General features: G+C 42.2%; 1 protein-coding gene across 1 annotated transcript; it reads left to right on the top strand.

Annotated features, from left to right (window-relative positions):
* The first annotated feature begins 11,442 nt into the window (after nt 1–11,442).
* Nucleotides 11,443–14,173, top strand: LOC110943372 (GDSL esterase/lipase At5g33370). Its single transcript, XM_022185123.2, has 5 exons — nt 11,443–11,911; nt 12,073–12,200; nt 12,921–13,163; nt 13,471–13,723; nt 13,938–14,173. The coding sequence occupies exons 1-5, from the start codon at nt 11,443–11,445 to the stop codon at nt 14,171–14,173; spliced, it is 1,329 nt and encodes a 442-aa protein (XP_022040815.1).
* The last annotated feature ends 806 nt before the right edge of the window (nt 14,174–14,979 follow it).

Here is a 14,979-nt window from a genome sequence, read left to right on the forward strand (position 1 = left end):
TCCTCCTGACTCTTGGAGTAGATCAGAATGTCGTCGATGAATACTATGACAAACTTGTCAAGATAGGGTTTGCACACCCTGTTCATAAGATCCATAAATATGGCAGGCGCGTTCGTTAACCCAAATGGCATGACGAGAAACTCGTAGTGGCCATAACGAGTTCTGAATGCAGTCTTGGAGACGTCCTCATCCCGGACTCTCAGCTGATGGTACCCCGACCTCAAATCTATCTTCGAATAGTAACTCGACCCTTGCAACTGGTCGAATAAGTCGTCGATGCGCGGTAGAGGATAACGGTTCTTCACCGTCACCTTGTTGAGTTCACGGTAGTCGATACACATTCTGAACGTACCGTCTTTCTTCTTCACGAAAAGTACTGGAGCTCCCCAAGGCGAAGAGCTTGGACGAATGAAGCCCTTTTCCAAGAGCTCTTGTAGCTGCTTTGACAATTCTTCCAATTCTGATGGGGCTAGACGATACGGTGCGCGAGCTATGGGTGCTGCTCCTGGAGCGAGCTCGATCTGAAATTCGACCTGACGATGAGGAGGTAATCCAGGTAAGTCTTCAGGAAATACCTGAGGAAAGTCACATACAACTGGTATATCCTCCAGTCTCTTTTCCTTCGTCGATGCATCCGAAACAAGAGCCAAAATGGCTGTGTGACCCTTACGTAAGCATTTCTGAGCCTTCAAGAAAGAGATGATGCCAACCACCGCACCACTCTTGTCGCCTTGTACTTCGAGAGGTTCTTGACCAGAACGAGGAATACGAATTATCTTCTCACTGCATAAGATTTCTGCCTGGTGTTGGGATAGCCAATCCATCCCAATCACGACGTCGAAGCTACCCAAAACTATGGGAATGAGATCGATAGAGAAAGCTTGACCAGCTAGGATAAGATTACAACCCTGAACTACGTGCGTGGCTTCTAGACTTTTACCGTTAGCTAACTCTACTACATGTTTGGTGGATAAAAGTGTTGGTGCACGTTTTAGCAGTTGACACATTTTCACAGACATATAGCTTGTATCCGCACCCGAATCAAACAAAACAGTAACGTAAATATTGTCGAGGAGAAACTTACCCATAACAACGTTGGGATCGTTCACTGCGTCACCTCGACCTAGCACAAAAGCGCGTCCCCTAGCCTCGTTGCCATTATTGTTGTTGTTCCCACCGTTGTTGTTCCCGTTGCCCTGGTTATTGTTGTTGCGATTCTGGTTCAACTGAGGGCAGTCGCGTTTAAAATGGCCTTCAGCCCCACACTGGAAACATCCCCGGTTTCCACGCTGTGGCTGCTGTTGCTGATTCTGGTTCTGCGGAGCTGGTAGTTGAGGTTGCTGGTTCTGATTTGCAGGACGAGGGCTCCTACAGTCTTTAGCCTCGTGCCCCATCTTGAGACACCTTTGACAACGACCCTTGCTGCATGGGCCGCTATGGTGCCTGTTGCAATTGTGACACTTGGGGTGAAATCCCTGATATCTTCCCCGTCTATGACCACCAGAGGATTGCTGACTGGGACTCTGGTAGTGGTCAGTCTTCTGCTGCTGCGCTTGAGACTGAACGGATGCTGAACCTTTACTAGAATCTCCATCCCATTTTCTTTTGCTGTCGCTAGTAGTAGCAGGAGTAGCTGAAGGAGTGACTGTAGCAGTAGCGCTGACACGCTTAGGCAGTTTATTCTGATCCACTGCCTGGTCGGTGATACGATGAGCGAGACGCTGAATATCCTGGATGTTGTCGAGATTAGCCGATGTGACATGGCTCTGGATTTCTGGCGCCAATCCCTTGAGATACATCTCAATGCGCTTGTATGGAGGGTCCACCATGGTTGGACACAGCACGGCCAGCTCGTTCGACCGCTTAGTATACGCTTCAATCTCTGACCCAACCATTTTCAAATTATACAGCTCGTCTTCCAGCTTGTGAATGTCTTCACGTGTGCAATATTCCCTTTTTATAAGTTCCTTAAAATCGTTCCAGGGTGTGGCGTTAGCAGCTGCCAACCCAAGAATTTGCACCTGCGCATTCCACCAGGTTAGCGCGATTCCTTCCAAGGTGCCGGTGGCATACTTGACCTTGCGAGCCTCAGGGCACTCGCACATTTCGAATACTGACTCTAGCTTTTCAAACCAATGGAGGAGTCCCACTGCCCCCTCGGTGCCGCTGAAAGAATTTGGACGACAGTCCATGAAGTTCTTGAATGTGCAGACAGGCTGCTGCGCGTGTTGACCTATTGTGTACGAATAGGACGAAGTTAAATACGAGAGTTAATGTAGGATCTAGAGATCCTAGTATGAATCTATACTGCAGGGTATACTACCTGCTTGAGCAGCTGCAAGTGCCGCAGCAACTTGAGCTTGAACGAGAGCCTCTAGCTGGGCTTGAGTCATGTTGATTCGTCCAGACATGATCTTCATTGTAAAAAGTAACGTAAGTGAGAGTGGTTCGCGAGTAGGGCGATGACAGAAAAGTGTAAGCACGTAGGGATTCTCATGCTATAGTATCATGTGTATCTAAACGTAATGCGAGCAAAGTTCTAAGCAGTTCTAGCAAACAGGCAATAAACATAAACCTTATTACCTAGGATGTCGAGTCTTGCACGTGGAGCGAAGCGTCGTTGTGGATCGTTGAGAGCACTGTTCTGGTTATAGTCCGGTTTTAATAAAAACGTTTTCCCATATTAAAACCAAGTTCTCTATAACCAATGGCTCTGATACCAATCTGTCACACCCCCAAAATCCACACGCGGAATACCACCGCTTGGAGGCGTGACATGACCAGGATCAAGCCATCAATCATATCAAACATAGCAATTAATAATAAAAGTAGTTAATGTAATTCATCACAACATGATTGATGTTCAAAAACCAAACATTGTTTAAGTAGTGGAAGCATAGTAATGTAAACCCAAAATAGTCATAAGTTCAAATATCGTTCATGATCTTTATCCCACAACGACCTGCTCCTCCTTGTGCAACCTCCATGAGTACCTATGGTCCTGCAAGGCATGCAGCAAATAATCAACAACTAGTTGAGCGAGTTCACAGAAAGTAAGTTCATAACATTAATGCGTAAGTTTATCTAGTGGGGGCTTCCCATACACGTATATACTACTGGTGAGGGATTCTCACGTTTATCCTTTATAATGGGGGATTCCCACTATAGTACTTACTAGACTAGTGCAACCATGTGTTCTTCTTAAACTGAGAACAGGAATACGTACGGGGTCACGTAGGCTTTACGTGACGTGCCCTTCCCCGAGGACAGTTGTACGCGTGGGGGGCTACGTAGGCTTTACGCAGCGTGTCCTTCCGACCCGGAAGACAGTAGATGGTATTGGGTTACGTAGGCTTTACGTAACGTGTCCTCCCGACCCGGGAGACAAATGGCAATTACTGGGTTACGTAGGCTTTACGTAACGTGTCCTGACTATCCTGAGGACGATGGTCTATAGTCTAGTGAATGCGTAATTACGAGTAATTCTTTCCAACATATCCAACCCAATTCCCAACCCGGGAATCCCATGCCTTGGCTGTGTGAACTCACCTTGGTTTGCTCGGCAGATACACGATAAAAGGTTCTTGAACTAAAATGGTCAACCTCGTCCTAACAGGGTTACCACACGAGTCAGGTTCGGTTCAATTAATGCACATATACGTCATAGTAAACACGTATGCACGTAAACAGTCAACACATTAAATACCCCACTTGTGCGATTCGGATGGTTGGGCCAAGGAGCTAGTGCGAGCCCAACCATCTTGTGCGATCACATGACTATGCCCAAACTATACCCGGCCTATCATACAGTTAAATGGTTTAAACATTCACGGCCCAAATAGAACAAGTAACAAACATCTTGTGCGTGTCGGATGGGCTTATACGATCGGATCTGCTGTGCGGTTCATGGCTTGGGCTATTCGGCCCAACAGCTTATCAATTTATGTGATCCAATACACATTGTGCGATGAGGAACACCTTGTGCGTGGTGATCATCTTGTGCGGCCCGACTGATCTTGTGTGATCAGTTTGGGTTGTGCGATCCGATAGAGTGGGCTGCCCGGCCCATTCCCACAACATGATAACTTGTGCGATTTGGACTTCTTGGTCGTCCAAGCAGCCTTGTGCGAACGACCTCATGTGCGATCCATAGGTCTTGTGCGGCTGTTTCAATGGTCCGGATTTCTTGCCAATTTGGTTACAATCAATTAACCAGTTTCCTTATTTCTCGTAAATCAATTAACAGTTTCCAACTTTCCATTCAATCATGAAATCGATCAACAAGCATTTTCACACAATTTCTAATCGAACAAGATATGAACAACTTATCATCATTCAACCGGATTAAACCCTACAATCTAAACGTATTAACCGAGTTCAATCACATCACAGCCGATCAATTTAAGCATCCTAATACAAACCTATTATGAATCCTGATTTACTAGCACATCGACAAGTTAACAATTCGAATCATATATCTTAACAGCAATTCAACAAACATCATCACATCGGTTTTAAGTTATTCTCATGCTAATCCATATATAGTTCATATTGTTCATCCTATCAACAACTCTAATCGATTAAAACAAAACATGGCACCATAACATCATTCAGCAAGAATACGCAAACAAACACTAACCGATTACAAGTAGGGAAGTGTGATCCGAATAAGAGGATGATCTTGTGCCGTCGGGTTCCAAGCAAAACGAGAGAGAGAAGGTCGTCTAGGGTTTTGTGTGTTTTGATGTTTGGCAAAATAATGAGAAGTTTACTAACTTCTAAGTGTTAATGGTTCATGAGAGGGGTTGGGCCGAACCCACACTTGGGCCGCCCTTTACGTCCGAATGCAAGTGATGTAGTCCAAAGGACTTGTGCGATCGGTGAATCTTGTACGTTTCGTTCATGATGTGCGGTTTGGGTTCATGTAACACATATACATACACTTAACATATCATGTATACATTCATTAAAACACACATATCACATAACATTCAATAAATATTCGCTTAATCAATCAAGTTCATATAGTCGTGTCATGTTCATAAACGTTACACAAAAATAGGTCTAAAGTTCGAGTTGTCACACCAGCACCTCCAGCAGCATCATCGCCATCTTCTCCCAAGGCTTTTTTCAACAAAGCCACCCCATTCGCTTTGTGCGCCAACTTCCCAGAGGCCCGAACAACAGCTAAATCAAGCGTCGAGAACTCTTTTCGCTTCTCAGCATAAGCAGCATCACAATCATCTTTATATAGCTCAAAGTGAAAATCCTTCTCATTGTTCGCAGCCGCAAGTTTGCCTTCAGCATACCCAAACTTGCGTCCACTATTATACCCTGCCCTACCCAATTCAAACATATAGCGCGCAAGTTCATCAGAATGCAAAATACGATCAGCAAGCTGCATGAGAACGAGATCGAGTAAGAACAAGAATACACAAAAGCAAAAACGAAATGAGAAAATCAAAAACGTTACCAAAGGAACACCGCGGGAAAGCAACCACCTACTATCAGCTGAGGCCTCCTCAGCAAGAAGCTCAGAAGCACGACACTCAGCCGCCTTCTCATCAAGAAGGCGCTGAGCAGTTTCACATTCCACAGCTTTCTCCTGAGCAAGAAGCTCCAGCTTATCGATCCGCGCAACGTACTCCTTCTCTTTCTTCTCCGCAGCAAGACGCGCCAAATGAGCCTCATCAGCAAGGGCCGTCTTCTCACCAGACAGCCGCACAATAGCATCACGCTGCGACTGCATCTCCGAGTTCGTACGAGCACATGCAGATTCCCAATCCTTCTGTTTTTGCTCATTCAACTGCTTCTGCTCTTCGAGCTTCCGCTCAGCCTCAGCAACCCGCCATTGCAAACCTTTTTTCTCTGCATTAAATTTCTCTCTCTCTTCAGAAAACGCCTTCTTAGCCTCTTCAAACTCCAGAGTTTCTTCTCCCATAGATCGCCATTCGCGAAGAATCTCCTGAGAAGTGGCAAAGAAGTTAACCCCAGCTCTAACATGATCATCTATAAGGGCAAAGCGGTTGCGGTTTTTCTGAAACATTCTCTCGGCAGGAGGAAGTGACAGAGAGAAAAACTCATGACAATTCTGTAAGTCAGTCATTCGAGAGCCCTGAGTAAGGCTCCAACGGGGGACGTGAGGCATATCATCACAAGCTGGGTTACCCCAGGAATCATCAGGAATTTGTTCAAAGTGCGGACTTCGCACAAAGCCAGAAGTGGCTCCACCTTCAACGGGAGGGCGTTTTGTGTAAATGGTTTGTTGCGGAGTAGTCTCACTAGACTCCATCTCCACTTCAACACCTTTACCCTTATCGCCTCCAGCAACATCACCTCCGGCACCGTTGCCTCCACCAGCATCACCCCCAACATCACCTCCAGCAGCGTCACCTCCCTCAAATATACCTTCAACAAACCCTTCACCGCCCTTCACAGTTGCATCAACACCATCTCGAGGAGGGGTCAAGCCAACAGTCCTCGAAGGAGGAGAGGTAGGTGGAGTAATCTGAGAAATATCCACCGGCCGCGGCTTCTTGCTAGTCTTGGATTCTGCCATAAGACAACAATTAAAGAGCAATCCAAGGAAAGATACGACAAACGTACAATGAAAGAAAAATTACCAGGAAGAGGAGCAGAGGCAGCATATATCTCCTCCAACAAATTCCCACGACCTCCACTAAACACGCCCAAATCAATCTCAGACTCTGAGGGCGCTGGGGGGACCTTTTTTTGAAGCTTTGCCTTCTTGGCAGCAAAAACAGCAGCAGCCTGCTCATCAAGGCGACGTTTGTGATCATCGAGAGCTTTCTTCTTCATATGCTCAGTCAAAGTGGCCTTATCGTCAGGATCCGACCCCTGACGCACCTCCCCAGGGCCTAGGCCAGACAATGTATCAGACACTACCACATAATCTAGATAAGGAAGAGTAGAAGGTTGCTTACGAGAAGATCCAGCAGCTCCGCCCTCCTTCTTCTCTTCCCTTCTTCCAGATCTATCAGTCCTTGCCTTCTTCCTCGTCTCCAACTGGGCAGACGGATCAACAGACGCCTCCGCATCATCATCATCCTCAACAAATTCATGTACCGGCTCCGCAACACCACCAGGCGTGGTACCTGCACGCGCGGAATGAGACATTAGATCTTCAACATCCCGGTCAGAACTTCCACTAGAAAGGATAATGACTTCCTCTCGACCAGAGTCGACAAAGTCATCCCAATCATCCTCACCTAGAACTTCATTCGCGTATCTGCTCAAACTAGCGTCGGTAGGATGCAGAAAACGGTCCCGTATCTGATCCAACCACGTCGGATTCCCATCAGCCTGGATAGCTTCAACCATGGCACCCGCTGATTTAGGGTCCAAGGCATTCAACAAACTATAACCAACTGCAAAATGGCAACAAAAATAAGGACGCATAGTAAACATAAAGGGAAATAATCAAGTGGTAAGACACGAAAGAACAATACATTTGCCCTTATGGCTATACGCAGGCTGACCCAGCGGATGTTTAGGAACCCACAGCAAACTCATCCCTGCACCAACTAAAGCCATCTCATCCAGTTGAGAAATAGCAGTCGGCTTCGCAGTTATCTTCTTAAACCAGTCTTGATCACCATAGTTGGGAAGAACATCCACCTTAGGGATCCCTTGACTCACTTGCCGATATGACATATCCGTCGGAATCACACCTCGGCGGATGTAAAAAAACTTCTGTTTCCAATCATGAATGCCCTTTATCGGAACCGAACACACCTGAGCAACTCCCATCCTAGCCTGAAAAGAGTAAAACCCACTGGTATACGAAACGCTGTAGATAGCGTTGAACATCTCAAACGTAGGCTCAACACGGTAAGACCTACAGACAAATTCGAAATGGGTAATCCGAGGGAGCCCAATCGCATTTATCTGAGAAATATGGAGCCCATAACCCCTCAAAACAGCAACAGTGAACTTCGTAATCGGCAACCTAAAATTGCCTTCCCGGAAAAAAGCAGCATACAACGTGATAAACCCCGGAGGGGCATCCAATGCAGTGGATCCAGAGGGAGGGTAACGAGCCCCCCACTCAGGACGAAAGTTATGCCCCCTCACAAGCATCTGAAATTCCTCCTCCTTCCAGTTAATCACAGCTTGGTCTGGACCAGGAGGAGCCCTACCTCTATGCTTCCTTTTCTTCTGAGTTGGATTCTTATCAGCCATGATAAAGGTCAAGAAGAAGATGATTTGAAAATGTGAAAGATGGAACAAACAAGAAGAAGATAGAGAGAAATCACACTTAGAATTCGAAAATGAGGGAAGAAAGAGATAACCGCCCCATATTTATACCCGTCGCATTTAATGCGATGGGTAGTGGAACGTCAGGGAGCAGGAAAAGCACCCAATAGATGACTGACACGTCACAGGAGAGAGAAGACGTCGGCTCGTTTTTCGGGAAGCATGGGCGACAGGGTCTGCTGATGTGACAGAAAGTCACTGCAAAAGCAACTGTTCATCTCCGAAAAGACAGGGACGCCAGACGGTCACACCAAACACTTCCCCATAACCACCAAACTTCCAACAGAAGGAAGCACAAGAGAGCCAAAACCCATGCGGCATGCGTCCATTTGGCTCACTTTTTTCAAGAGAGCCAAAACCCATGCGGCATGCGTCCATTTGGCTCACTTTTTTCAAGAGAGCCAAAACCCATGCGGCATGCGTCCATTTGGCTCACTTTTTTTACAAGAGAGCCAAAACCCATGCGGCATGCGTCCATTTGGCTCACTTTTTTCAAGAGAGCCAAAACCCATGCGGCATGCGTCCATTTGGCTCACTTTTTTCAAGAGAGCCAAAACCCATGCGGCATGCGTCCATTTGGCTCACTTTGGCTCACTTTTTTCAAAAGGCCAAAACCCATGCGGCATGCGTCCATTTGGCTCACCTTTTTCAAAGGGCCAAAACCCATGCGGCATGCGTCCATTCGGCTCACTTTATATTCATCAACTTCAACGCGATGCATAGAACTCACAACTCTCATAAGTCCAGAATCCCTCCTAGACGATCAACTCAACTAGAAGGCACACTGGACTGGGGGGACTTGAAGAGGTATGGTCCCAATTCCCTGCCTACACGGCAGGGACCACACCACTTTTGTGCACACAAGGCACCCATGTCACCAGAACATTCTAGAATCTTCCAGAAGGCATCTAGGCGGTTCACAGCTGGCATCAAAGATGCTTTGCCCAACATAAAGGACAACACGTGTCACCATTGAGAGAAGGCCACATAGGCCTGCGACAATCCAGGGAGCAGGGCTGACGCGACCAGTACGAGGTACCCAGCGCAAGCGAATACAAGGACGCCACGTGTACCACTACACCCTTCGCGACAGAGCAGACCAAGAGGATATTCCCCTTGGTCGGACAGCTGGCGCGCACCCACAGCTGGCACAGCTGCTTCCTCCTTCTTCACCATCCGGCTATAAATAGGACCCTTCATCATTCAGGTTCAGGATCTTGGCTCTCTTTACTCACTCTATACACACACTGTTTTATTCCTCTCAGAGCAGTACTTATTCTCACGCCGGAGCCTGGTTAAGAGGGAAAATCCCCTTCCCCCCTCTTAACGAGACTAATGGTGTTTACTGTTTTGCAGATCTCAGGCCACCGATACGAGCAAGAGAAGAGGTTGAACCCCATAAGTGAAACAACCCTCTTGGTTATCCTTGTGTTAACCATTGTTTCAACAATACATAAATGGGTTTAACATTTTCATGTTGTATGTAACACCATTTCAGTTGTTTCTAAACTATTTATTTTTTAAGAACAATGCTTAACGGGTTTTAAATTATACTAATTAATAGAGGTTTGGTGATACTTGGGTTTTGGTCAAATAGGTTTTATACCTAGGTGGGGATCGTCTCATGATCTAGTGGTATTGTGCTTCTCTTCTTTCAAAGAGGTGGATGGTTCAAATTTTACAAAGTGCAGATATGAGCGGTTAACATGAGAATTTAAAAATAGGTTAGCTTGTCGTAAAAAAAAACCTATATCAGATCAATTATGGTTGACTGATATTGGTCAATGTAATGATTTTGGCTCACAGAGCTGGTTTTGTTTCAGTTTTTGCCCAGGAAACTGCAACACATTTGATCCACTCAAATACATGTAATTTTAAGCCCAAAACACCCATAAGTCACATTATACTAGCATAAAACATTGTTGAATTAAGTAGAAACATCTAGGACTATTTAGTGAGAGCCAAGCCAGCGTCAACTCGTGCTGGACTCGTTTATATCTAACTAGCTAAAATTTGAGCTCGAGTTCAACTTATAAAAAGCTCGAGACAACTCGTTTAAGTTAAAATCTATATTTAAGTCTTTAGTAATATATAATGTTAAAATTAAAAGCAGGGTGGTCTCTAGCAGGTTCATGGACCGTATTACGTAGGCTTATTTATAAAACGAATTAGTATTCAAATTAGTCATTTATACATATAAAAGTCAATGGCCAAAAACTACTTATATATGACCAAAGTTGGGTGGAAATAAATAGGATCATTAGTTTATTAATGGTTCAATTTCATCAATTATTTCGTTGATGGCTTGGTTAATTTGGTTTTACACTCACCCTAGTCGTTGAGATGTTAGTAATCTCAGTTTTGACTTGAATTGAAAGTCAAAATGACTATTTATTGAATTCGAATTTCATTAATTACTTTGTCATGTATAAGAGATTAAAATCATAGGTTACTTTGTCATGTATAAGAGATTAAAATCATAGGTTGACCAAGGTGTGAAAATAACAAAATGGTATAAGCGGGGCGGTTGACCTGTAGAACTTTTTTTTGAAAAGAAACAACTTAAAATGTCTTGTGCATTTTTAAATACATGCATTAAAGTGCATTTACTTATGGGATCAGGACACAAAAAAATATAAAAAAAATGATCAACAAAATGAAAGGTTTATCAATGGGGTGGTGCTTCATTGTCAAAGGCAAAGCCTTTAAACACTTTAGGAGAAAGATGTTTATAGTCTAGCGACATCTTGGGGGTGGGATAAGACTTTGGGACCAATAGGTCTCAATTCCCACAAGGGGGTTTTTTCCCATATTTATTGGGTTTTCTCCTGATATGCATTATGCCTAGTGGAGATGGATATGATCGGGTGGTTCCGCTGGTGGCACGATGATACTCCGGTGGTCCGTGATCCAAATTTGCTTTAAAAAAGTAATTAATAATATAGTTAATAATTATATAATGGTTGACCACATTGATGCCTTACCCTTTACAAAAAAGATTGTGATTTGGTACAATTAAATTCACAATTAATTATATTACATTTAATTCCATATTTTCATGACCCCAAATGTTCATAATCGTATTATTCTAATCATCTATATAAACCCATAAACTATTCTTCTCTTCAATTGCCTCTTCCCAATTTGAAATCCATCTGCAAAAAAATGGCTAGCCTTTGGTTCATGTTAGTGTTGTGTTTAACCACATGGGTTAGTGTTAGTACCACACCCGACAAAACTATCTTTGACCCTTTGGGGGATCATGGCGGGGACAAGATCATCTTTAAACCCTATGAGAATCATGGCGCACCCAAGAGTAGCCATGATTCACCCAAGGGCCATCATGATGCACCCAAGGGAAGTCATGATTCACCCAAAGGGAATCATGGTGCACCCAATGCGCCTCATGTTGCGCCCAAAAGGGGTGGTTCCACACCAAAGGGGCCTCGTGTTAGCCCAAAACAAAAACAAGCTCGACCATTTTTTGTGTTTGGAGACTCGTTAGTTGATAATGGTAACAATAATTTCTTGATCACGGGTGCTCGTGCGGACATGCCCCCTTATGGCATCGATTCTCCGGATCATAGTCCTACCGGTCGCTTTTCCAATGGCCTCAATATTCCAGATGTTATCAGTTTGGTTTTTTGCTCTTACTTTTTAGAGTTAAATGACTATATATTTGTAGTTAAAAAAAATGACTATATATTTAATTTAGTCATCATTTTTATGTTCAAAAAAATGACTATATATTTAATTTAATCATCATTTTTATTAATGTTTTATATTTTTTTTCAGGTGAGTATATTGGGTCTGAACCCACATTACCATATTTGAATCCTCAACTCACGGGTCAAAAACTTCTCATTGGTGCCAATTTTGCTTCGGCCGGAGTTGGTATATTAAACGACACTGGGTTCCAATTTGTAAGTCAAAATTATATTACTTTTATAAATATACAACTTAACTAATTTTTATTTTATGTATTTTGTTTTTATAAACATACATTCAAATGTATTTTTGTTTGATTTAATTATAAATAAACATTTTAATCTTAAAATCTGGAGTTACATTTTCATTGTTCACCACACATCTTTAAAAGTTTAAATTCAATTTAGGAAGGTAATAATGTTTATTTATGCAACAAGGAAAGCATAGAGTTGAAGTACATTACAAATTTGAAATTTGTAATGAAATTTAAGTTAAAATAATTGAAATTTTAATGAAATTTAAGTTAAAATAATTGAAATTTTAATGAAATTTAAGTTAAAATAATATTTCTACAATGTGTAGTCATAAAGCCCCTTAAGAGGGCGTTATGCGACAAGTGGCGAAACGCGTAAAAGGGGGACTTTGTGGGGCTTTATATCACAGGAGAGTGTAGTGGGGTTATATATGTATGGGGCTTTATATATATGTATATATATGTGTGTTAGTTAGTATATGAAATAATCCCCCCCCCCCTCACGCCGCTATGATTTTTAAGGGAGAAGGAAAAAAACACCTCATAGTGCCCGCCGTAGTGGTGTTGACAGCATTATGGGGGCGCCATATACAAAAATGTGTGATATAACGTGCCACTACAGGTGGTCTTATGTTATCTGTGTGACACAATGATTAATACAAATTATTGTTTTATTCTACAGCTAAATGTTTTACGAATGCCATTACAACTGGAGTACTTCAAAGAGTACCAACAAAGATTAAGTCTTGCAATTGGTGATGAAAAAGCTAAACAACTTGTTAATCGAGCATTGGTCCTCATTTCATTGGGTGGCAACGATTTTATAAACAACTATTACTTGTTTCCTGGTTCAGCTAGGTCTCAACTAACTTCTCTTTCTGATTACGTTACCTATCTCATAGTCGAATATCGTAAGATCTTGGAGGTAAGTTGTTTATTATTCTTATTATTATTATCGTAACATGTTTAACTATAAGAACGACATATTTCCTACAAATTTGTGAAGTCAAAGCATGATCTATTAAACTCATGAAATGAGTAACTTTTACCTTTCAAAAAAAATGAAATGAGTAACTTTTATTTTTCAAAACTTAAAGATAATATTTATTTGTATTAGATGCGATTAGAAACAAAATATTATTTCCCTAATACATAATCATTAATTACAATGTATTGAATTTGAGCATTTTGTCAATTGAAATATATTAAAAGTTTATTAAATTACAATGTAGAAACTTTATGAATTGGGAGCAAGGAGGGTGATCGTGATGGGATTAGGGCCATTGGGGTGCGCACCAGGCGAACGAATGCAACATAGTAAAACCGGTGATTGTGCGACTGATCTACAAGCTGCATCCGCCTTGTTCGAGCCACAACTCACCCAAATGGTTCAAGACCTTAATGCCAAGTATCATGCCGATGTTTTTGTTGCCGCCAACACCAAACTCATGAATTATGATATGATCTCTGATCCAAAGGCATTTGGTAAGAATTAACCTTAACAACTTCAAGAGGTGGTAAGACGGGTTAGGTAACAGGTCAATTAACTAACGTTTAATTAGAATTGAACCCGACTCATAAACTCTTATATTGTTGTTTGTGTTAGTTTTTTTAATAACTAATGAGTTGGATATCATAATATCTAAAAAAAGTATATAAGTGTTTGAACATTGATCTCATGTTAACAACATGTATGTAGGTTTCAAAACATCAACGACGGCTTGTTGTGGACAAGGACCATTCAATGGGCTTCCGGGTCTATGCACGGTGACTTCGAACCTATGCCCCAATAGAGACGAGTATGTATTTTGGGACGCGTTCCATCCGACCGAACGAGCATGCCGAATAATTGGACAACAGATAATGAACGGTACACATGAGTACATGAAACCAGTGAACCTTAGTGTCATCATGGCTGTTGATTCCAAAATGTGACCCTGTATCAAATGAGTAACATGTTTTGATCCCTAAGTGTTTTATGTACTGGATGTTGTTATTGATTCAATATATTATTTGACTATTTGTTTACAATCATAAATTATATATCTTCCAATTTATTTGTTTATTTAATATTGATTCAATATATTATTTGACTAATAAATTACCAACGGTACACTTTATTGATTATGAAACAAAACAAAACAAAAAGCATGTTTTTTAAAACAAATAAATAGTTGGTATATTTACCTACGGATCTGTCTATGTAAGAAAATGTTTGTGATTTTGTAACATAATATATGGAGTTACAAAGTTGTTTTTGTATTTGTATAGTAAGGATCACTTTGCATTAAAAGTACAACCGAAAAAAAAGTTGGTGGAAATGAACGAAACATATTTACTTACTTTGTCGGTGGGATTTATGACAAGTGTTCAATGTGAAATATATGTGTCCTAGTTGAGAGTTGAGACCGCTAGTGTCAAAATTAAATTTCTTGGACTCTCAAGGTTGTATTACAAAGACAACGATGTTTGGTTTCAACTGTTTACTCCATATAATTAAATGAGAAGGTGGTCAAAAGACATGTTTAACTTTTTAACATGTTGACGTGTTGGGATTATGGAAGGTGAGAAACAAATATATCTTTGAAGGGAAACGTGTTAACATAGACGCCGTTTTCGGTGAGATGCAAGCAACAACTTTCTTATGTATAAAACATCGGGCGAAACAGACAGATTTGGAGTGGACCAAATGGACCAGCTGCGAGGTGTTGTAGCGAAATTTGGTTTTAATTGTGCTTTCT

The sequence above is a fragment of the Helianthus annuus genome, chromosome 5 (genome assembly GCF_002127325.2).
Source record: "Helianthus annuus cultivar XRQ/B chromosome 5, HanXRQr2.0-SUNRISE, whole genome shotgun sequence".
In the NCBI taxonomy this organism is placed as follows: domain Eukaryota; kingdom Viridiplantae; phylum Streptophyta; class Magnoliopsida; order Asterales; family Asteraceae; genus Helianthus; species Helianthus annuus.

What these genes read in the sequence shown, in the direction of transcription:
- LOC110943372 (XM_022185123.2), top strand. Translation starts at nt 11,443, where the DNA reads ATGGCTAGCCTTTGGTTCATGTTAGTGTTGTGTTTAACCACATGGGTT. An exon ending in AATATCGTAAGATCTTGGAG is followed by an intron (nt 13,164 to 13,470) that starts GTAAGTTGTTTA and finishes ATTACAATGTAG; the next exon opens with AAACTTTATGAATTGGGAGC. An exon ending in CTCTGATCCAAAGGCATTTG is followed by an intron (nt 13,724 to 13,937) that starts GTAAGAATTAAC and finishes ACATGTATGTAG; the next exon opens with GTTTCAAAACATCAACGACG.